Source organism: Plectropomus leopardus, chromosome 1 (genome assembly GCF_008729295.1).
Source record: "Plectropomus leopardus isolate mb chromosome 1, YSFRI_Pleo_2.0, whole genome shotgun sequence".
NCBI lineage: Eukaryota > Metazoa > Chordata > Actinopteri > Perciformes > Serranidae > Plectropomus > Plectropomus leopardus.
This window is the reverse complement of record NC_056463.1, coordinates 8,118,885-8,143,983: the sequence shown is the minus strand read 5'-3', so window position 1 is coordinate 8,143,983 and position 25,099 is coordinate 8,118,885. Positions and strand designations below refer to the sequence as shown.

At 37.9% G+C, this 25,099-nt stretch overlaps 1 protein-coding gene across 10 annotated transcripts in view; it reads left to right on the top strand.

Moving 5' to 3' along the window:
* myo9aa (myosin IXAa) overlaps window positions 1-25,099 on the top strand; it is a 141,086-nt gene that overhangs the window by 86,085 nt on the left and 29,902 nt on the right. For 9 of the 10 annotated variants that reach the window (XM_042491017.1, XM_042491047.1, XM_042491031.1 and 6 more), the window contains 8 exons: window positions 787-876; window positions 4,932-5,048; window positions 5,582-5,716; window positions 12,266-12,387; window positions 14,595-14,736; window positions 15,567-15,762; window positions 18,124-18,243; window positions 20,623-20,698. In XM_042491017.1, coding sequence (XP_042346951.1) covers window positions 787-876; window positions 4,932-5,048; window positions 5,582-5,716; window positions 12,266-12,387; window positions 14,595-14,736; window positions 15,567-15,762; window positions 18,124-18,243; window positions 20,623-20,698 — 998 coding nt within the window. The remainder of the gene's footprint in view (window positions 1-786; window positions 877-4,931; window positions 5,049-5,581; window positions 5,717-12,265; window positions 12,388-14,594; window positions 14,737-15,566; window positions 15,763-18,123; window positions 18,244-20,622; window positions 20,699-25,099) is intronic. The other variant, XM_042491039.1, reaches the window with a different exon arrangement.

The following is a 25,099-nucleotide window of genomic DNA, read 5'->3' as shown; positions in this document are numbered from 1 at the left end:
ATTATGAACTATGAAATAAATTTTGATAAATTAAAACATGGTCACCTTATGTCATGCAAACAAAGACTCCTTTTCATCCAGTAATTAAAAAATTAAATTCTCAGCGTGCACAAGACTTTTCTGACAGAATTTATTAGTTTACGGTGTATTTAACTGTCTGTCTCCAAGTTATTTTATTGTGCTCTAGACAGAATACTTCTGTGTTGATCACAGATACAAGACTTATCATTCATAGAGTCACATACTGTGTTAATTTTTCAAATGAGGTTGGGAAGGTGTAGGACAAACTATGCATGTAACTCTTCACCTAAGTTTGACTTTAATGTCCTTTGAAGCTGAAGGTACTTGATGAGTCCATAAGGGAGCCTCATGTTGACATGACAAGTGATAACTTTGTATTATCCAATAATGTGTTTTCACTTTAGCATTACATCATTATTGTTGGTGGAATATTAACCGACTCAGTGACGAGACTCTCAAAGTCTTTCTTTGTGCAGGACTGTCACGTCTCTTCTCTGCTAACCGGACGAAGACAGTTTTCATAACAGAGTATTTTGCTACTGTCGATTTTTTTAAAGCACTTCTTCAAGCTGCACACAAGCACTTAAACACTGTCAACGATGAAAGGCAGCTTGACTGGAGCTCTGTGATGATCCAGGAGTCTGTTGTCACCGCACACACTGTTGCTGTTATTCTGCAAAATGATGATGGGAATGATGGGTTTTATCATCTGATCAGTGAAGATCGAACTTATTTCATTTTCTCTCTCAATGTTGTCACAACCAGGTCAAAGAAGAGATGCTGTTTGAAGCTCTGACAACGCGGAAGACAGTTACTGTCGGAGAGAAGCTGATCGTTCCTTACAGACTCGCCGAGGTGAGACGCTTCTCCTAGTAGACATGTTACAGTTGATATCAGATGAGTGCGCAGTATTAAACATGGTGAATTTAGACATTTAGATACAGAAAAGCCACCAAATTTAGATGCAAGTCTCAGATATAAAATTCCTTAGACATGATAGAAAAATCAGTCTGCTGCTTTCTTGCTGTCAAGTACACTTGACCAGACAGAATCACATCATTATCAGTCCATGATCTTACTTACTTAAGAAATAGTTTGGCAAGTTCATAGACAGACCGAGTGCTGCTCCAGACTCCTTTACAACCTGAACTATATTCACTCATTGGCTTTTCAAGTCTGCAGCAATCTGTAACTGGTTTATCCCCACAGTCTCTCTGCCTCTCAGCTGTTCTTCTGAGGCAGCTACAGCAATGTCACTTAATGTCCCAACAAACATTAGATTAATGACAATAGAAGAAACAGTGAAATAAAAGCGACGGTAATAAAAATAAGTATATTTTTTTTTTTTTTTTTTTTTTACTCAGAGGTTCATAAGAAAGTTAGCCCGCTACGATTGCAATAGCAACCATCCTACTCTGTAAATATGAATGAGAATGTATGTTTAGATGAGAGCGGGCTTACAAAAAATAGAAAAGTCTTTCATTTGTGTTTTTACAAAAAAATGTGTTCATATGATTAAATTGTGAGAACGATCCTCGTGTGCGCGGATTCCCAAAAACAACCGAAAATGCTGTACTATGCATGCCAGGCCATGGTTGGTGATGCAATGAAACACCATAGAAGAACACCACGCGCAAAGTGCAGCCACAGCATCATCGTCCTCACAGGATCTGCACATTCCCAGTTTATACTCTGGAACCCGGTTTCAAAAGTTTGCGTTTTCAGGAACCAAAAACGCTGTTATCCTATGAACAAAAGGTCAATTTTCAACAAAAGTTTAACATTTGATGCAAGAACTGTTGCCGTGTAAACTACCCCTGAATTACTAAAAAAAAAATAAATTTAAAAAAGCATACTCAGTATGCCCACTTGAATAAAAGTTTGTTCTCACTCTGTGAGTCAGACCTGAATATATTTGAGTTTTTCTATGAGTTTTTAACGTTAAGATAAAGTATTACAGTCTGTAGTGTGACTAGAGGCGTCTTTCCAACTCAATAACGGCGCAGCAGCCTCGTCTCTTCAGTCTGACCCGGCTGTGTTTAGAGGACAGCGTGCACCAGTACTGGATCCCCTCCTGCTCTCTCTCTCTCTCTCTGCAGCTCTCTCCGTCTGTGACCACACATGAACACACATGTGCACACACTCACACACTGACTAACACACATACACAGAGTCCTTCAGTGTGTTTTGAAAGACGGGAAGGCATTTCAAGTCCCTCTAGTTTTCATTGAAAACAAACACACGTCACGCTCTGTAGATGAGAGCCATCTGAAGGAGGAGCGGGAACAACATGGATACAGTGTCAGTAGTTTTGACACTTGATGCTTAAATGTTTTTTATTCCAGTGATGCCAAATGTTAAACATTTTCTTGAACACATACTTTGAGTTAAGTTGCATGATTTTCGTATTTTCTAGCTCTCGATATTCACCCACAGAAACTGTCTCAGCAGTAATTTTACCACAAACTCTCCCAAAAGATGGCGGCGTGTTCCCATCGAAACAACCTCATAACGGCCTGTTGGATATTTAGGAGCCATTTCATATGAACAAACAGTGATTGTTTTGGTAGCTCGCTGGGTGGTCTCTGTATAAATATTGCTCTAATTGTCACAACAATCTCACTGCCTGTTAACTGAAATCATACACTCCAAAACCTCAAAAGAAATCTGAGCGTTTCTGTAATGAGTTTTCTCCATTTGGTCAAAGTTATGAGGCTGTTTCCCTTTCAATGTTTTATATCCAACTTCCTCTAAATAATGAAAAGCTTATGGGGTCATTAGACCGCAGTATGTATGGGGTTCAACATAATATCTGTCCGGACTCGTGGAAGGCATATTTGGTCTTTGGCTGCTAAAAATATCCTTGTTAATTATTTAGAAACAAAGGAATTTTAACTTTGAGTAGCCACTTGATGGTTTGTTTTGTTTCTGAAGTCCACGGCTCACCTTTAGCTGCAGCGAGGTCAAATCTTTCCAGCGGATACGGGAATTAAAGTTTTCTCAATAATTTAGCAAGAAAGCTTTTGTCTCTGTGTTTATGTAAGAAAACACAACATTAATCCAGCACACTATATCGTCTTCTATATCTTCCAAATATTTACTGTTTGCCATGAGAATATCATGTCGGCGTTCCCAGCAGCAGAGCCTCATATGTTGTATATTTAGTGTATGTCTACGCTAATGTTTCCATTAGACCATGACTGAGATTTTAACATTCTGCAGCCTCGTTCAGCAGATCTTGGCAGATCGTACTGTCTGTGCCACACTTGATCGGTTTGGCAGATCTCATGAGTCACCTAATGTAATAATAGCATTAGAAATGGCCCGGGGACGCCCTGCTGTGGCACTGAACTGTGCAGTCTGCCGACATGTCTGTGCCTTCTGTGGCAAAGCTTCACTCAACACTAGAGATGATTTTAGGCGGTACAGTTGTCTAGTTTCTTCAGATTTTTTCCTGTTGTCATATGTTGTGAATCCCTCTGAGGCTAATAGTGATTTGTGATGTTGGACATTATAGATCATTACAGCACTGTGGGGCATGCTTTGTGATTTGCCTACAATGAACTTTGACTTGACTAATCTGTAAAGCACTTTGGGTTGTGTTTTAGTGTGAAGTGTTCAATATAAATAAATTCTCCTTGCCTTTCAGGATTACTCATTACATTTTCCAGTAAGAGCTCTGAGAGTAATGGCTGCTGACAGTAAAGTGAGGATGTGATTTACACTCAAACTATATTTACTTACAAAGGAGAAATACAGCTGTCTGCACATCTTGACTCCACTTTAAATAACCTTTTTTTCAGGCGGAGGCCAGTGTTGTCTGGGACTTCATGTCTCAATTGTTGACCTTCAATATAAATCCTTTTTATTTTCTATCTTTAAATGCCTCCAGTCACTGTGTTTTTCTGTGTGCTGGACCTGCACTAAAGTACAATGCAACAAGGCCAAGCTGTAATGTATAACACAGATGTGTGGAGTGTGAGCAGGTAGAAACAGGAAGGATGTCTGGAGTTGTATTGTAATGGATGACTCCTCAAACCTCTGGATCTGCACAAATACGCATCATAGACTTCAAAGTATAATTTCACATTTTGGGGATTTTCTTGCTAGATGTTAGATGAGACAGTACAGTACAGGAAATGGGTAGAACTCAGAATTTGGTACCTCTGGACAGAAATGAGACAGACATACTTTCCCGAATATTATACTGTACATGTAAACAGTTGAAAAATTTAGACTTCTGCCTTCTTAAAGGAATACTTTACCCGCAAAATTCAGTTATTCACCCAGTGTTACCTTGAATTCATAATGAAAACGTCCTCTTACGTCGAAGAGTCCAAAAATGGCCAATATTCTTAATTAATTAAAGTCACTGGGGACCAAGTTTACAAAAAGTAAAACTATTTCAAAACATTTCTTTATAAACTCTCACACAACTCATGCAGTATAATCAAATCTATTTTATCCAACAGTACCACATCGGCTCGTGCGTGTTTGAACTCTGCTTGTGCATTACATTCAGTAGCCCAGGCACACTACTCCTGTTTGCATGAGAATAAATATTTAGATTTTAGCGAAATGGCATGTGTTGCATTGCATGTGGGAAGAACTGAACATACGACTGATAAATGTGGCTTGGATTATACTTAACGAGTTGTGTGAGTTTGTTAATGGATGTTTTTTATTTATGGTTTTGCTGTTGTTAAATCCAGACCCCTATGACTTAAATTCATCAAGAGTTTTTGCAATTATTGGATTCTTCGTTCACCATGAAGTTTCATTACCAATTTCAACAAAATACATATACATAACCAACATGAAGACAGATATTTTGTGGGTGAAATATTCATTAAATCAGTCAAATGTAGTAAACTGATGGGAGTAACACTAAAGAGATTCTCTATGTGCAGGCTGGTACGGTGCGAGACTCCATGGCGAAGTCCTTGTACAGCGCTCTGTTTGACTGGATTGTCTTCAGGATCAACCACGCTCTGCTCAACATCAAGGACCTGGAGGAGACCACCAAGGTGAGATGACACAAACAGAGTTCAGCCCTTTCAGTTAGACTCAACATCAAGTTCTAGTCTGAGAAATTCTTAGTCATGGACAAAATATTTGTATTATGTTTGAAAATGAAATTCTAGTTGGAAAACAATCGCTGTTACTCAAAGACTTAAAATTGTTACTAATGACTCTGCAACTGTTAGGTGCACACAAGCACGCGAAAAAAACAGAACAAACAAAAAAAAAAAACGCTACTAAAGGTGAGGAAACACCAGAGGCAGGATAAAACTTATAAATAGAAAGATAAAAATAAATAAATAGATAAATAAAATGATACTGGTAATAATATAGATAGACAGATAGGGAGATAAATAGATAAGTAAAATACTCAAACTGTAAATAAAAGGTCAATGAAAGGATAACAGAACAAAGTAAAATAATAAATAAATATGTTAAAATAATAAAATTATGTGGAGAGTAGAAAAAGTACTGATACAGATGAATTTTTGGATGAAAGATTGAATGTTTTCATGTTGTGTTTTTTTGTCTCCCTCAGATCCTGTCCATCGGAGTGCTCGACATTTTCGGGTTTGAAGATTACGAGAACAACAGCTTCGAACAGTTCTGCATCAACTTTGCCAACGAACGTCTCCAGCATTACTTCAACCAGCACATCTTCAAACTGGAGCAGGTGAGACGACTCTTAAATATTCTTGTTTTATTCTCAGGACCTGACTTCCTGTTTCAGGCTCCTGGCTGGGAGCTGAACCTCTGAGCTCCTGCGTTTATGTTATTTTAACACACTGTAAAATCTACCAGCTTACGTTCTCTAGCTGTGACCATTTCTAAGGAAATCCCTCATGCTTATCACACCACGCAGTACACGTACATTACAATGACACCGAAACAATAGAGGAATTCTTCATCACATTATGCAACAAGGTGGCTGACAGCCGTATGACTCAGTTTAGCCTCTAAACCGCGGCTGAGGATGTATGTTCTCTTAAGTGAGCTGATTAACTTCAAAAGGCTTCTTAAAGTCATGATCCGTAAGATTTTCCTGTACGTTGAACAGTGTGTTTACCTTGAGATTGGCTGAATGAGCAGACCTGCCCTGACATGTTTGACGGGCTGTTGACATGAACGACTGCAACCTCAGTCATTCCGGTTTTGTACAAAGGCCTGCCTAACCCCCGCGTCATAAATATGTCAAGACGTAATCTGTAGATGTTTTTAATGAGAAGAGACTTCAAAGGCTTCTTTGTTTTTGGAGGTGAAATATAGGATTATATTGTGCTGTAGATTAAGGATATGTCAGATTTGCTATGTTAAAGTGTTTGTTTTTCGTACGATCTGACGGTTTTTGCCAGTAATGACCCAAGATTTAAAGTGTCAAAGCTTCATAAAGCAAACGTGTTGTCAAGCATGCATGTTTTAATACAGGGAACAAAGAACATGACACAAACTTTATTCACAGATTGTTTTTTATAGTTTGGAAAAAATAAAAATGTATAGTTTTAGTGGCAAAAAGTCTTGTCACAACCCATTTCTTCCACACTTCCTTGTATGCTCCCAATGCTTCTTTCTTGAAACACTTGTAGAACATGTTTGAAATCAGACCAAATATTTCATTATGGTCTGGAAGGAGACCATTACAAAAACCTACCTTTATTTTTTTCATTTTTCTCATTGATTCTGACACTTCAGCTTCCAGTGTTTGTTGATACTTCTCAGAATCCCTCAGTACTTCCTGTGTTACTGGTTACTCCACTTAGTCGGGTAAAAAAGAGCCAGCCTACAGCAAAATAGTCGGCCACAGCACAATGTTTGTGTCTTTAAATGTAGCCTGTGATGCATCTGCTGTTTTCTGTTTATGATGCATGCTGAAAATGAAACTGCATACATGTTTTTTTTTTTGGTTTTTTGATGCATTACTATATTCCTAGTGGTCCTATTGGATTTCCTTCGTGCTCCAGGTTTTATCTACATCCATATATTAAAGAGCACCTTAACACCCTGTTTGGCTTGAACAAGCAGCCTTTATTTAAAAATGTGTGCCTAGAGGGGGAAGCAGCGATTGGGTGTTGAACATGATGTTGTCTTGTAATTTGGGACCAGTAATGTTATAGATTTTCACAGATATTTTGGGGCTCTGTATGGGACAGAATTACTGGATTTTTATGGAAAAAAGAAAATTACAATTATAATTACAACAATTACAATTATGCTTTAAAGGGCCTCTTTGGCAATACTGCTGAAAGAGATAAGGGTGTTAGCCAGGGGGGGACTAGAGAGTTGGTGCTACACTTCTGCAATGTCGTCTTCATAGTATATTAAAGTATTTAAATGTAAAGCATTTCATAGCTTTGTAATTCTCATTTTAAGTTTGTTGTCAGGCCTACAATGAGCAATATTCTTCATCACCTAGTGGGCATTAAGGCCCGAGTAGTCAATTATATGACATATAATTGTATGAAATTTACTGTTCTATTTTTTCTTTTTTTTATACTAGATAAAGCAATATAAAAAAATTGCAATCGAAATGTTAAGAAACAACGTTCTTGGATTTATTCTCTGCAGTAGTTATACTCCAGTATGCCAGACTGTACTGTACCTAAAGTACAAAGTTTGCTCGTACATATTGTCTATCATTGGCTTTATGTGTGAAGCAGCATTTGCTCCCACACATTGGATCTCATTCATGAAACATGAGCAGAACAAATTTGTATGTAAAGTGTTAGCAGAAGGAAATTTACATGTATGCTAGCATTCATCAATATTTTAGCACCTACGATCTGTTCGTAGGTACTAACAAAATCTGCCTCTGACCACTCGCAGAGCTTGTGTAAATAAGGAATGCAGATAAATATTGCTTGTCATTATAAGAAATAACAATTTTAATATGTATGTTGCTCTGTTGTGTTATAATATATGCAGATGCCTTTGAAACACATACATTAAACATGACAAAAGAGTAGAAAGAGCAGAAATATAACAGTTGGCAAATTGCAGATTCAGTTAAAAAACAAAGATCAGTGATGGCTGTTTTAATTTGTATGGTCATTACATATTCTGAAATACTGAGCCTGAAGAAGATAAAATATCTTTCTCAACTCCACTTTATTTAAAATAACTTCTCAGTGTCAGAAAAGTTTTTTTTTCTCTCTCTCTTTCTGTCTTTGTTTGTGGCATGTTCTCAGGTCGACAGGATGCTCTAATCAAAAGTCATTTTCACCTCCTTATACAGCTATTAATGGGCAGGATGTATACATGTTGCTGAGTAGCAGGAGCACAATGTCAAGTTGCGATTGATTTGCATTCATGAACTACACACGTGCCTACGATCAAATCCAAGTTTTCCACAGTTTTCATGAATCCAGTTTAGGTTTTTAATACCAAAGTGATTGATGTGCAGATCTGCTTGCAGGTTTACTTATGAATTTACCTTATGAATGAGACCCACTGTGTGCGCACTTTGAGCTGATGTCTGTCCACTTTCTGATGGCTAAAACACTGTTACAGCGTACACATTCAGTTTTCCAGTCAAACTAAAGTCACTGCAAGCAGCAAAAGTCACAAGTATTGACCGCCACTACACACAGTCTGCATGTCAACTGTATTGATTTCTTGTATTTTCCATAGATCAAACTGCCCATACAGTTTTTCAGTCGCGTTTATTTAAATCACACATACGAGATTTTAATCAGCCCAATCATAGAATAAAATGTACTTTTTGTGAAATTATCAGCTTGTTTTTATTTGAGTTTTGATGTCATAACACTTGATTAAAAACTGCACCAAAGACTTGATCAGAGAAAACTGGAAAGCTATTAAATTCATAATGGCCTGCAGCACAGTAGATACAGTAATGCATTAGTTGAGTGTGGAAAAATCGATGTGCACCACAGAGGAAGCCTGAAAAGCTTCTGAAAATGATTCAACCGGGATAAGTTGACCAAGAGCTGGCATGCTTCATATTTCTGCTGAAGCCAGCTTCACACCCTCGTCTACAGTTACATACAGTGTATTTCCATTCATCTGTCGACCAGTGAGTCACTCTGTTGGGAGCAGTTAGGGACTAAATGGTTTGCTTAAGGGCGCGTTGATGGTCAGAAAAGTACTTATTTTCTTCTTTTGCTCTATTTTCCAACCTTTTCAAACAACCTCTCTGCCAGTAATTGTTGAAAGACATAAAATGGAAAAAGAGAATGTTAGTATAATAATATTTATGTTATAATAATAAAGTATAATCATGAGTTAGCTTTTTCAATTGGTTTGCCAACATTTACATCTGTTAGCATGATGGTAAGAAAGAGGATTTGCATGATAGAAATGTGAATGGAAAGAATAAGTTAAAAAGAATAGCTGAAGGTAAATTTCATCTAATCCTCCTGTCACTGCTAATCTACCATGGATGTATAAAGACAACTGGATACAGCATTGGAGGTTCATTCTCATAAAATTCTTATAAAATTGCTCAGTGGCACATATATGCAAAAAAACTTGATTTCTGCAGAATGAAATTACCCGGATCTTCTGTGTCAAGGGGAACATAAATAATGCGCACTAGAGACAGCCAAAGAGCTAACGTCCGATTTAACCCTCTTCCAACTTGAGTGGAAATAGATATGATTTAATTGTGTAGCTCTTCTAAATTTTCCAAATGTTATTGGACTGAATGGATTAAATCTCACTAGTGAAGCGTGGGATTTTGTGTGGGTTGTGACGCTCAAAAACTTTTTTTTCCCTCAATGTAAGTCTATGGGAAAAAGAAGTCTCTTTTTTTTGTCCCTGTGGTTTCATGTAACGGACCCGGATGTTGTAATTCCACAGTTTGGCCACTGTGTAAAGGCCTGGGGCTTGTCATTTACAGGATGTCTACTGCACAAATCATAAATCCCTCCATGCTTCAGTAATTCCTGGAAAACTCACACATGCACACACACACACACGTATACATAAACTATAAACAATGGTCATTGAGCAAGCTTTAAGGGCACAGTGTGTTTAAGGTTTCAAGTAAATTTCCTGGGGAAATAATGGATTGTTTCATATTTTTCATGTTAATCTGTTGTTGCAACCAGGTGTTATTCAATCCCAAAGAGACACCATAAAAAAGCATTGATTGAAGTTGTGATGACAGACAGAGGCATGTAAAACCGCAGGAAATAGGCTATTATTTATACTATAATTATTGGGATAAATGAATGAAAGAAAAAGAAAAATATGAAGACCTGTAGAGCAGTTGTGCGGAAGCTGATTCTGCAGATTTTTGGAAATGTGTTATTGTCGGTGGAGTCAAAAAAAGAGTGAATCACAGCAGTAGTCAGAAGATGATTTAAAGGCATGTCGAGGAGGCGGATACAGTATCCTGTGCAATATAATGCAATCCAATACAACACCCCCACAAACCACAGCTCGGTGATTACCAAAGATTTGAGTCAGCAACATCTGACACATAAATTGAATGTTATAAGATTCACAAATGTTTATTCCAGAAGTGCTGAATTAGATTATATTGCACAGGTGTTTCTTTTATAGTTTCCAGCCTGTGTGTGTCATGAGTGTTTATTAAACGACACAAGACTGAAAACCTGTCATTAGTAAGTCACTCATTCAGAGACAACCATCACGTTTATGTTGATATTGTGCAAGAATGAAAAGACAGACAGCTTTAACTTTACAGGCGTGCACGTATGACACTAAACAACATAAACCAATACCTCTTTAAATGGTAATTTGCTGATGCAGTTGTTTATACCATGAAATTATTTCTCTCTTTAGCTTATGTTTTTCTGAAAAGACAGAAAGAGCCATGCAACAAAACAGAGTATTAAACAGTGTCTGAAACTTACATAAAGGACTCAAAACAATGTAAAAAAAAAGCAAAAATATCTCAATATATCTAGAAAAGCGTTTTGGTCATTTGAGTACTCAGTACACACGCATGTTTGGCTGCTGCAGCCTCACTCGGTCTGGTACGACCAGGAGCTTATGGTGGCCAACCTTTAAATATTTATTGCTCTGTTATTTTACATGATTGAGTCAGTTTGCCGACTTTTTGGCTCTTGTCTTTTTGTGCTACTGTGGGACTTCAAGTAAGCATTCACAATCATCCCGTCATTGGCATTATTGCTGCGTTAAATGTTTCTATAAGAACAGACGGTTGTTTTTCCACTGACTCGACACTGTTGCTGTTTTGTGTAACACAGTCTCAAAATAAAACTGCTCTTGTTTCTGATATTGTAATATATCCCAAAGACGAGCCAGCTGCACTTTTCAGGGGGGAGGGCAATTAAATAAATCTTTTGTTGTCAAGAGTCAAATGGAATCAGTTGGATCGTTTGTGTGGAGAGAGCTCAGCGAAACTACAAATCAGTGCAAAAGAAAAATGTGTTGCAGACTGATTCTCTTAAACTGTTGCAATCTTAATGTCAAACATTTTTCTACAAGAATAGCCGGCAACACAAGTCAAACAGAAATAAGCCCCTTTTGAGTGCAGTTTGCAAAACTTTGTCCATATCAGCACTCAGTTATTTGGTTTTATTAGACCAAATACGGATGATGAACATCATCTTCCTATGTTCTTCATGTCAATTTTATTAGTAATTAACTTCATTTTTCCAGCTTCTTGACTGTAGGGTAGCAAGAGAAGAGACTCCAGTGATTTTTATTGAACCTCCTCTGGATTAAGGTCTTTATTGGTTAAATCTCTTTCCCAGGAACACAGGAAAACAACATGTATGGGGAAGAACAAATGATAAATGCTCTGAATGCTTCTCTCATTATTAAACCACCGAGAGGCGGAGGCAAGATCTGAAGAGTGTTTTATAGCCCGGGAAGACGACATGAAAGCAGCCATACAAACATTGTTGCTTTGATTGAAAAATGTAAAATGGCTCAGCCCGCATAAGACCATTTGTTTGTTTTTGATGGCACGTTGATAATTAATATTTTTATGGGTATCTAGAGTCTTTTTCCAGACTTTAAGACTCTTGCTCTGCATCTGTCTTCTTTTTCCAACTGCTTAAAAAATATTATTTTTTAATCTGGATATGACGAAATAAGACATGTTGCATTGTTCTTGTACAGTAGGAGCTGCCAACATGGTCGCTTCATTGCAAGAAATGCATTAAAAAAAATCAACAGTTCCTAGAAAAAACAATGCTTGTAAGCAAGTTATTATTATTGAAGGTATCGCTAACACGGAGCTGCTTGTTTGCATTGTGTGTTCCTGCAGGAGGAGTACAGGGCAGAGGGCATCAGCTGGCATAACATCGACTACATTGACAACACAGGCTGCATCAACCTGATCAGCAAGAAGCCCACAGCGCTGTTCCACTTACTGGATGAAGAGTGCAAGTGAGTCTTTCCACCTGTCTGACTGAGAAAACTAATTGTGTATCCTGTGAGGTAAGCCGTCAAGTGCCTCTGGCAGGTTAAAACAAACTTGGCAGCCGTCCTGACAGTTGAGACACACGCAATGTAGCTTCAATATCCTTTATTTTATTTCAGCAGGAGGCCTTTGTTGGATGTTACTCTGCTCCCTCTCTCTGCTTTGCACCTGTCTTACTTTATACCGACAAAAAAGCAAACGAAAAAAATGTAATTCAGCATCAATGAACCATATAACACAACTGTTTGCTACAGCGTCATATATATGTGTTTACTTAAAAACTGAAGAAAAAAGACCAACCTACTGTGAAAGGGGTTGATTGTATTGACCAAGCCACGGTGTTGTCACCCAACTCTTTTGCCTTGCAGAGCTTTTGAGTCATTATTTTCCTCAGCACCAAATTGCAGACAGACTAAGACAACTCACTGGTGAAAAAAGATGGATATTTACCCCTTCTGAAGACCAAGATAGAGATAAAAAGAAATCAAGGGAGAATGTAGGGCTGAACCTGACTGAGAATTATGTCAGTTTTGAAAGTTTAAATGTTGTTCGGTGGGATGTTCAAGTTAACAGCAACATTCATGTAAAACAAAACAAAAACAAGTTAGCCCTTTGAGCTTATGCATATAAACTGTATTTTCTGCTGACACTAGAAATCAAGCAAAAGCTAGAGGCTGCATCATATTAAGTTGTTGTGAACTGTAAATTTGCCACTTCTAAGCAAAAGGGATAAAATAATGTTATATCAGAGCCTGACCAGCAACGACTCTCTTTGTCCAGGCAGCTTCCTCCGTCGCACTCAGACTTACTCTGGGTCTGCAGCTGCCTGTACAGCAGAGCAGCATGAAAGTGAAGACGAATCACTATGCAGCAAATCTGGGGGCCAAAATGTCCCAGGATGCTCACTGAACACTGACTGACAAAAAGAAAAGAAAAGAAAAGAAAACAACTGCTCGACTTGATTTAAATCTCAGTCAACTGAAAGGTTTCCCAATGACGATTCAGATCTCCGACTCTCAGGGGGGCAGCCCAAGGAGAATGCATATCGGCTGTCATTTGTCAAGTGGCCTTAAACTCCAAATGAATGCTAACATTTCTCCACGTCTGATGAGTGATGCACACATGCCACCTATTTAAGCAAAATTCAGAGCTTTAAATCCATCTAAACAGACTTAAACAAGCTTTATGCTGGCTGCAAAACATAAATTGTTTTCAGCGCTCAGTTTTTTGAGGTTTCACAAGAGAAACTGACAGTGAAGTAAAGCTCGTGTTACTATAAATATGATTAAATGTGATTTTTAATCTGGTTTTGTCTTGACATAAGTGAATGAAAAATCAAATTGACCCACTGCCAATTTTGCAGTTCTGCAAGATATAGAAATATTGTCATATTTCAAACAAAAGCATCTGACTTGTGTTAAATGTGCATGTTTTTAGACTTATATAATCCCTGTAATGTCTTTAAAATACCATAAAATGGAGTAGAGCAGAATGTAAACCCTTTAAAGTGCAGGTTAAATTTAATCCTTTCAGGTTCAAGACTGTAATGTGACTATTTTTACTAACAGTATTTCCTGCTTTATTCCCCCTTCTTCTCCGTTTGGACACTGAATCAAATTCCTCCCACTCGGAAAAGCTGGAAAGCTCCGAGTCTTTCGGCTGTGTTGTTTTCATAGCTCAGTTTTCACCCCGATCCAAAAAACCCCCGGTGTCTCATTCTTCCCCTCTTCTCTTCCTGTGAGCTGTTGATTTTCTGCAGAATCGCTGGCTCTTGATATTAAAGAACTGGAGGGAAATCTGAGCCGAGATCAGCTTTAAGTGATAATCCTCAACCTGTGGCGTCAGAGGATAAAATGTCAGAACTGGTTACAGATCAGATAACTCGCCACGTTTCCAGTCGTCCACAATGAGATCTGTTGTAGTAACTGTTGTTGTGACTGATGGAAAAGTCTTTGATTTTGTTCTTTGTGGACGATTTGATGACGATTGTGTCAAACATAATCAGTGTCATTTATACTCCAGCATTCATGACGTATTTTGGAGCTTTAAACAAGTGCATCTGGAGGGTGATTTCCCCAGCAGAGCTCCTTTCTCGATGTGTTTTAATATTTGAAATAAATGAAAAAACCTGCTGTTCCTTAAATGAAACTCTTCTGTCCTTTTTTTATTTCAGTTTCCCTCAAGCCACCAACCAGACTTTGTTGGATAAGTTCAAGCGGCAGCATGAGGGGAACAGCTACATCGAGTTCCCTGCTGTCATGGAGCCCGCCTTCATCATCCGACACTACGCCGGCAAGGTCAAGTACGGGGTCAAGGTCAGTGTTCATTCGTCGCTTCCACACCGAGTCGGTGATTTGACAAAGAGAAGTATGACTTTGGGGGTTTTTTTAGATTTTCTTGTTGGAGGGAAAGTTTTTGTTTTCCTCACATATTCACACACTTCAATGTCAAAACCAGTTAAAAATGTTTTTTAAAAAAACAAAACTAAAAATCAGCCACAAATCTTTGATTCATGTTGTTAATAATTTTTTTTTAATTTTTTTTTTTATACATTTTCTTTATTTGGTTTTACTTACTAGCAACAGTCACAGTCATCTTTGGTTAGATACTTTTACAGAATGAACTATTTTTCTAGTTTTTTACAGTGTAGACACAAAAAAACATAGCACATGGAGTGTTTTGCTTTTGATATAAATTAATAACATTAAAGAGATGAATTAACAATTTTAAATAAAAAAAAAATAAGTCTCTAGGGAATATACTCTTTCCACTTCTTCCATATCATAACTGGACTTTAGGAGTATTCATTTTGTCTGTAGGCTACAGCACAACAAAGTAAGAAGTAACAACAATAAACACAATTTTAAAAAGACAAAAAATAAAAAATAAATGCATAGTCTACTTAGTTTCTAAGGGTAGAAGCCCAAATATCAAGTGAGAATGACTAAATCACTAAGATTTGCAAGTCAAATTCAACAGGCGGGAAAAATGCTCTGCTCTGCATGACTGTATTTATTTTTTATTTGGACATCTGTTAATGTGCGGACCTCAGGAAGATGAGCAACTGCTTCACAGAATAAGACAAATAAATAGAGAAATAATACCATTGACTTTCATTGTCTATCTTTGTTACACAAACACACAGGATTTCAGGGAGAAGAACACAGACCACATGCGACCGGACATCGTGGCTTTATTGAAGAGCAGCAAGAACGCCTTCATCTGCGGGCTGATGGGTATCGACCCGTCGGCCACTTTCCGCTGGGCGGTTCTCCGAGCCTACTTCAGGGCCCTGGTGGCTTTCAGAGAGGCTGGGAAGAGACACACGCAGAAAAAGACCGGTGAGAAACTCCACTTATATGCACGTTATAGCAGGGAGGCAGAGTATGATTTGATATAGGAGATGGAAGGGGAAATATTTTCTAAGCTAAGAAAGTCAAAGACATGTCATTAACACTTTTATATTATTTTTATTGTGTTAAGGCATTAATTGATGTTTAAACTGTGACTTCATTATTAATTTATATCACTTTACAGCTTTCAGTGATTGATTATCTTAGAATAAATATTCAAAATGATGAAAATCTGTGCTCATTGTAGTTTATGTCAGAGCAGCACAAAATAATTTATAAAGGACATTTGACTTTACTGAATGGCATGTGATAACAAGTACTTTTTAGTGTGGCAAGAGTAATGATAAACTATAAAACTACTAAATCTGCAAAGGCAAATAATGTTTATTTTATTATTTGCCTCCTCTTGATATTTTTTTAAGCTCTCACTTTATTGGCTCAAAAAGAAGAAAACTAAGCACAAACAAAGAACAAATGGGCTCAGTTTAAACGGCATGAAATTTCAAATATGATTTTTCAGTTTTTCCCGCCATGCACGGTACTGTGTGCTCACATGCCACGCAGTTACGATTTAGTCCTCTTCATTCATTGTAGTTTGCTTTATCTCCGCCATATTTTGTGTCTCAGCAGTCACTGTTGTGTAGTATGTGTGCATATAGTGCTGGTAGTGCTGCCGTGTATTTACAGTAGCTCTTTGCTTTGTCTCCCTCAGCTTTGGCTTTCTACGAATGCCTTCTTTTCCCTGTAGATAGAGTTGATATGCAGTAGATATTACAATCAGATGTTCTTTCAGCACTGCCGTAGTTTGAATCAGCTCTGCACCCTCTTGATCCTCCCACACATTAAGTTCTACATCTAGATGTTGTTATGCAAAAAAAGAAATATTATACCTTCATAGATATCTTTTAGAAATCCTTCTAACTGAACTATAAAGATATCAGTTACCCAAGGGAACTTGATACATGTCTTCTAAAACATTTCTGCAAAATGAAAACTCTTTGATACATGTATTTTTATTGTTTTCATGGGCTAATGTTTAAAGGTCCAGTGTGTAGGATTGAGGAGGATATTTTGGTTAAAACAGATAAAACAAGTGTGTTTTTTTTGGTGTATAATCACTATATATCACAAACTAAATTTGTTGCATTTTCCATTACCTTAGAAAAAGCTCTTTATATCTACAAAGGGAGAGGGTCCTTGTTCCGAGTCCACGTTTTCGCACTGCAGCTTTTTTACAGTTGCCCAAAACATACAAATCAAACACTGGCTCTAGATAGGGCTGTTCGCATCCTGCATCAGCAACCATAGTTGGCAACCAATCAGTTACAAGCTGAACAGTGCCAGAAAAACAGATTATTTATGTGAAACTGCTGTATTCAGTGATTTTTACCGCTTTAAATCAGCGGGTCTGTTTTTCCTTTTTGGAGAACAGGAGGCCTTGGTCGATAAATTGGCTCCTGGTTAAAACTTCCTGAACATCTGGAGCTTAAGTCAGCAGAGAAAAAATGAGCCAAACAGCATTGAAAAAACACTGATTTTAAATGTGAAACTGCTTTTTTGTTTGTTTGTTTGTTTGTTTTTATCGGTTTAATATACTGGGTCCATTTGTTTTGGAGCTTAAGAGACCTCTGTGGATAATTCAGCTCCTGGTCAAAACCTCCTAAACATCTGGATCTTGAATTACCAGAGAAAAAACTTAGCATGCATTAGCAAGTACTGGGCTACAGGCCCATCTGCAACGAGCCAAACAGCAAAGGAAAAAGACTAATTTGTAACAAAAATGCTTCATTCTGTGTTTTTACCAGTTTTAGTAACTTAGTCCATATGATCTGGAGAGGAATAGACCTGTGGATAATTCAGCTTCCGGTAAAAGCCTCCTAAACAATAAACATTGAAGTAATCGTAACCAGGAGCTGACACTTGGCTCATGCAAGAAGTTTCAGCTGGTTGCAATCTGCATCCTCACCACTAGATACCACTAAATCCTACAGACTTCACCTTTAAGTTAAATTACCTTAAAATACTCCCACCTTGTCGAAGCGGACAAAGACTGTAAAATCAGTTTACAGAAAAACTTCTAGAAGACACTGTATGAAAGAGCCTTTGGGGGGCAAACACCCGCTCACAGAACTATAATGACAAACATCCTACTGCTGCAGTTTTGAATGTCAATCATCTTCTCTCCAGAAGTCTTGCACAGGTATCTCTCCAGTAGACGACTGCATCTCTTGATCTCTTCCTTTTCGCTGTCTAATCTCTCATTTCTCTCTCTCTCTCTCTGTTTCCCCCCTTCTCTTTCCTTGTGTATTTTTTTGCTCTCTTGTTTTTCTTTTGTTTTGCTTCTCCAAGGGCATGATGACGCTGCTCCCTGTGCAGTTTTGAAAAGTGTGGATAGTTTTAGCTTTCTGCAGCACCCTGTGCATCAGAGAAGCTTAGAGATCCTGCAGAGATGCAAAGAGGAGAAGTACAGTAAGGCTGCCAATACAACAATAACTCCTCCTTACTTTCATGTTAGACCATGACCTGGGGAAACTGTAGGGACGAGGCTGACCAACATCATCAATTTTACTGCACTGTGCTGCAGCCAAAGTCAAGCCAGAAGAGATCAAAATAATTTAAACTTAAAGAGAAAAGTTTTTGTTTTCTGCTTCATGATTTGAGCTCTTATTTTCTATCATTAGACTAGATGCTTGTTGGTCTCCGCTCCCTCTGTCTCCCTCCTCCCTCTTTCTCACGCACCTGCATGCATTTGTTCTTTGTCTCGTCTTGCATGTAGTTCTTGTCTTGCATGCTTCAGCCATTCTATCACTTACACTGTGCTAGTAAAAGGCTAGCAGAGAAATGCATGCTTGTATTGCTCTATCTGCTAATTCTGGTCTGGGGAAATGACACCTCGAGGCATCCATCACTTTTTTATTTATCACACAGACACACTTTTATGTCCAGTCTTGTCTGTTGGGCAGTGGGAAATGCATGCTGTGGTTGCTCGTCCACCACAGCACACGTCTAAAATCAACCAACTTCACCTGTCACTAATTCACATAAGCTGGTGATGGTGATAGAAAAACAGAGTTGTTTTAAGACGTCACTAACTTGCTCACAGGTAGCTTTTACATGCGGTGCGGGAACACACAGCCAACCGACCTCACACACTTCTCTCAAAGGTCACTTTTCCTTTGCAAACATTTCACCACACTCAGATGTGTTTGTGTCTTTTTGTTTTGTGCCACCCTGCAGCTCCTGATGAGAATGAAAATGTTGTACATAGTGATGAAACTGAAAACGGTATACTGTTAATAAAATGCTCTCAGATTATTATTATTTTTTTAAGTAGGCAAAAACACACTGTAGATTTCCCCGATTTCCCATCACTTTGATTGATTGGTTGGTTCAGAGGGAATGCTTGTGTCTGCCAGCAGCTGTAGGCTTATCACTACCTAAGTCATCACACTGTAGTAATGTAATAAGGAAACCTTAAAGGTTCAGTAGGTAACTTTTATAAAATATTTGTTTGTCATTTTTGCCAAAACTGTCAGTATATCCTGACAGTAGTACTTAAGAGAGATAATCTGTGTAAAAACCCTCCTAATGTTCCTAATGGTATTTGCAAGAGTCCACCATCAACCAATCAGAACTAGGAGAAGTCCCCCAATGCTGAGAAACAACCACCAGCAATGAAAAAATAACCCATCCTATGCCAACAAGAGCGTACACATAAACTATAGAGGACTGACAACAAAAAGCAAACTAAAAAGAGTTAAAACATCCCAGTCGCTAGAAGAAAACACTGGCATTATACGTTTCTGCAAAACATTACATTCAGATGTTTCATACGCAACATTTCAGTGTTTCTAGATTGAGATAGAATATGAGCTAACTTTGTCGAGGGGTAGAGGGGATGCTCACGACGCCAGCAAATTTGCACACCACTTAATGAAGCACAAACTACAAAGCCAGTTACATTTTAGCATATCATTGTTGTGTTTTAATCAGCGTTTTAGGCACCACATTGGGTGTTCTGTAGTGACCCACTGCTGTGTTTTCAGTGGCTTTATTATCGCCAAACTTGGGTGTTTTTCTACCAGTGATAACGACACTTTATTACTCATTTTTTGCAGATTTGGGGTAATTCTTTGTTAAGGTGCTCATTTTCATCTTTGCATTTGCTTAGGTTTCAAAGGGTTAACTGAGTGAGAGCGTGTGCAGGGGAAGGGGGCTGTGCAGAGTGCACAAACAGTGACTGACACAGCTTTAGAGACTCCCCCTCGCTCTGATTGGTTGTTTGCTCAGGTGCTGTGGATTCTTCCAAAGGACATTAGGAGCACAAGGAGGATTCAGAGCAACAAGACTATTTGTCTCATGTACTACTGTCAGGATATAGAGGCACTTTCAGCAAATATGACAAAATGTTTTACTTCAGATACTTGGTGACTGCCTGCTTCACCTTATTAGGCAATTGGGAAAATGTGTTTGAATATTGGTATTTTTTATATCAAATCAAGGTTTTAAGCAAACCTCCAGCACAGACTAAACTAAATAACTCTTCAGTACCATCTTCTGTAATTCGACACTAACAAAAGCCACTCCCTTTTAACCTCACAGATCTTTGTTTCAGTATTAAATCATCTGCAGCAGACTATATTTACAATGAAAAGACACATAACACTCACTGCAATAACACTGGAGTGTCACATGGGTTTTTCCTTGGAAAGGGTTTGAAGGATTTTAGTGTTTGTCTTTATGTCCATTGTGAGTGTGTGTGTGTGTGTGTGTGTGTGTCTGTGTGTGTGTGTCTGTGTGTGTTTTTGTGTTCTTTCACACGATGCCAACCTGTCTGTTCGTGATCAGGTGTGACCAGGAAGAGTCCACGCACACCGCTGTCAGACCTTCAGGGAAGCAACACCATCAACGAGAAGTCACCACGGTAAGAGTCTATGCTGTGAGATTTGTTGTAAATGTGTTTTTTTTAAAGCTTCCTAACACTTGAGTGATGTGTTGGGAAGCTTAACTTACATGTTAAAAGCAACACAGTTCAAAGCTTGCGACTGCATTCAGAAGATACCACAGATATGCAGGAGCTGGACGCACATGGCACCTTTATATATGTGTCACAACAAAACATTATAAGCTTCATAAAGGTAGTATTTCTTGCAGGAGTATTGTATTAGATCACATTACAATGCTTAGTTATTTATTTGTCCATCACATATATATATATAAATTAATATTGGGGCACATTAAAGGAAAATTGGCGTTTTCCACCATTTCTATTCACGTAAATAATGTTTTAAATCCAAGCTGATAATGATCGTACATTTATGTTCACATTCATGAACATAATTTGAAAGATTATTGATTTCTTACGTATTTATTTATATCTAGGCTATTATAATTTTCCATATATATTTACATATATTAGTTGAGAGATTTTATTTTTATTTTCCAGTTTCCCTTTTTGCATTATTTACTAGGGTTGAACTGAATACTCAGATAAAATGAGTATCGTCAGGATGAAATGTGTCAATCAGTAATATGTGTAGAGAGGAAAATTCTAAATTTGTAGTAGTTGTGCGCCAGTTCTTACTCTTGTGATCAAAAATGATCTGAAACTCAATCCTGAGATCTTTCTGTAAATAGTTTTCTCATGAATTATAAATATTGCAACTTCTGATCACCCCATATTAATTTCAGAATTAAAATAGTCTGGTTGCCACGCCCATTTAAACCCACCTCAATTATAAACTAAACTACAGATACAGATAATGTACTCGCTCATGCCTAATATTTACTCCTCATTTTGCCTTTTTTTGACAAGAAGACAAGTAAAACACAGCGATATCGGACAAAAATACACTGGACAGATATTATTGATATTTATGTGGTCTGTTCTTCATGATTCAGTTAAGCAGTACTGGGTAGAATTAACTTCTCCGAAACCTTTTGTTTGCTTATTTGTTTTTTCCCTGGCATTTTCTGCCTTGATTAGACAATTCAAAGAGGTAATGAGGGGAGAGAGAAATGGGGAAAAACCTGCAACAAAGGTCCCCAGTGCCTCAAACCAGGAATGTTGTGGTTCATTATCTTCACCTCGAGACCTCCAGGACATCTTAAAAACATAGTATTTGATCTCACATAAACATTACAAAGAGCTCTGGAACAAGTAGTTGTCAGATGCTCTATTCTTTAAATAAAATCTGCTCTTAATAATCATGTAAAGATATTAACCTCAGGGCGTTGAAACAGACGTGGCGTGGCTTAAAAAACAAGGCTGACTGTGCTGTGACCCCAGTCGTTGCTCTCATGCCACCCCACTGAGACCCCGGTCCACCACCTCCTCTAATTAGCTGTAGACCGTGAGATTAGCGGCCCACGACAGCGAGCGGTGGCACAGATTGACTCGCACAAGACGGCTTTTGTTACACAGGAGCTCAGTCTGGGGCTGTTAAAACCCCTCCTTAATGTGATTTGCAACCTCTGCCCTCCCTCGCTGTCTCTTTCTCTCACTCACACACACTCATCCTCGACACTCTGAGAGCACTAAACCCAGCACAGCTGCTTCCTCCGTGATGTAAAGTCTGAGCTATGCATCGGAGACGAGTGCCCGGAGAGTGATAAATATTAAGTCCCTACAGGGTGCTTGTCGGCTGGACAGAGCAGCGGGACAGTGCAGTGCTTTATGGGCCTCTCAGACAGAAGGTGGAGATAAACAGTCACTACAAGAAGCGTATTGTACCATCACAGTTTACTGAGATCAATTATCAGCTGGGGAGAAATTCTTTCTCATCTTCTTTATATAGTGGGCCAGATGCAAACTAAAGATTTGTGCTTAGTCTTTAGTACATGCTGAGGTGTCAAATATTATTTTTTTAATTTGGTCAATAAACCCTAAAACACCTGAGGTCATATAAAGATAGTGCATAAACTCAGAAATAAAAATAAATCCAGAAACTTTGATTTACACTTACATGTTGGAGCTTTGTGGAGCTTCTGCCGTAATTTATAATACTGTAATGCAATGCAGGCGTATGGGTAGTACAAATCATATGCATCTGCATCTTCAGGGAGTGTGCAGAATTACCCCAGACTGCGATAAAGATAGCAGTGTACTGGCTGTGTGTTAGAGAAGCATCCTCTGGGTCTCTTTCGTGGCATCCATAGAGAGAAAACCAATGGAGAAAAGTCACACCTCTGTTGGTGTTTTATTACACTTGCCTTCTATTTGTGGCTTGCATATACAATGTATTTCAGACTCAAAACACAGGATTTTTGATCTCACCAAAAAAAAAAAATAACAGTTTAAGGGATAATTATTTATTATTTCAAAACCAGAATCAGCTTTACAGACCAACTAAGATGCACAAAGAATTTGACTCCGCTTTCCAGCTTTTTAGCTACTTAACAGAACTGGAGCCATGTGAGGCTGAGCTTTGAACACAATGCTAATGTCAGCACGATAATGCTCATGAACCTGCTGACATGCTGATGTAATGCAGGTGTAAAGTTCATCATGTTAACTATTTAAATTTTATAAATTCAACAAAACAGACACACAAATTTGGTAAAAACAAATAAAAAAAAAGAATTGAAGAAATTAAAATTATGACCTGATATCGGCTAGGAGTGGGGAAAAATTATTACAAAAACATTACAAAAGCATGCACATCCAGGTAATAAACAGTAGGTGCTGGACAAGAGAATATGCAAGAGACCGAAAAACAGAGTCTGCATATTAAAATATGCCCACGCAAATATTTAAATGAATTACCACCGAGGAGACGTTTCATAAGAACAATTCAATTAAACATTTTTTGGGAGCATAGTCTAGTGTGCAGACTCTTTTATTGTCTCTTGGAAAAAATGATATGGCATAGTATTGTGATTTTGGGTAGCAATATTGTATTAATATGCAGACGCCAGGTAACTATATTTTGGTTATATAAATGATTGTTGAACTTTTGTTGGTATACCAGAATGATGAAATCAATTGTGTTTTCGTTCCATTACATGTGTTTTTCTGCAGTAAAAAAATGATTGAAGTGAGATAACTGGAAAGAAAACTTTATTGTAGTAGATAAAACAGATGTATTTACATAATTTACAGTTGAATATATTGCAATTTATGTTATCACAATAGTCATCATATTGTACAACATTCAAAGAGGCAGTTATATTATATTATAATTTAAGTAGCAAAATAATATGGTGTCATGGGGCCTCTAGTCATTCCAACTCCTAAGTTTTGGTGCTAGATGAAAAGCTGGGAGGATACATCCTCTTAGGACCTTGAATGTCACCAAATTTCTGGACCAAAGTGGTGGAGCAACAGTCATTACCATCTCTAGAGGCTAAAAACATTTCCAAGAGCAAATGTTGGTGCTTCTTATGCACAGAACAAGCTGAACACAGTGAACACACAGAGGGCTGTGGTTATTTTTAATGCCAACACTGCAGTGAAACGGGCACAAGCGACTTTTTTAAAAAGCATATTTATGTATTTCAGCATTGGAAAATCACTTTCAAGTCAAACAGCTGTCCCTGCACCAAAAAGCTGCCGCACCAAACAGCTCAACCTTTTCATCCTCTCTGTGTGTGCTGTGTGTTTGTACTGCTTTCATTTCCAGTAGCGATTAAAACGTCTCCACACGCTCACGTCCCGCCACGCTTCTCTCTTTCAATGATTCAGCCTCCTGCTAATAGCACAGCATGAGGAACCAAACACATCTCGATCCTGTCGTCTGTGTGTCATAGTGAGCGGTGTGTAACTCATCAGGAGAAGTTCTTGTAAATATGTCAATTAAAGTAGCGGAAGCAAAATTAAGCACTTCAGTGGATCTGAAGAGCTGAACCCTTAGGACCCACTTTAATGTTACACACACTTCATGCACACATTCGTGCACAAAATGCACCTATCAAAATCAAGCAAAAAATATTATACTTTATTATAATTTTCTACTTTCATTGAGTTAGTTTTTTTCACCAACATCAGTCCTAATCATAAATATAAAATATTTCTTTTTTTATTTAAACCTTCAAATGCCAGGTTTTTGTCACGATGTGACTATGTTTTAGATTTATTTTAAAAACACAAAAAAATTAATTATCAATGTATGACATGCTGAGTAGATTAGCAGCAACATTGATTTTATTCTTCTTTTTTTTTTGCAGTAACAAATACTCACTGCTCTACACACAAAATGCGCTTTTTCAAAATCAGGCTGTAAGAATATTAAACATTCAGATGATTTTCTATTCCATTGATTTTATTTTTAACCAACATCTGTCCTAATTATAAATATCAAATATTCATTATTTTTTTTAGAATTCT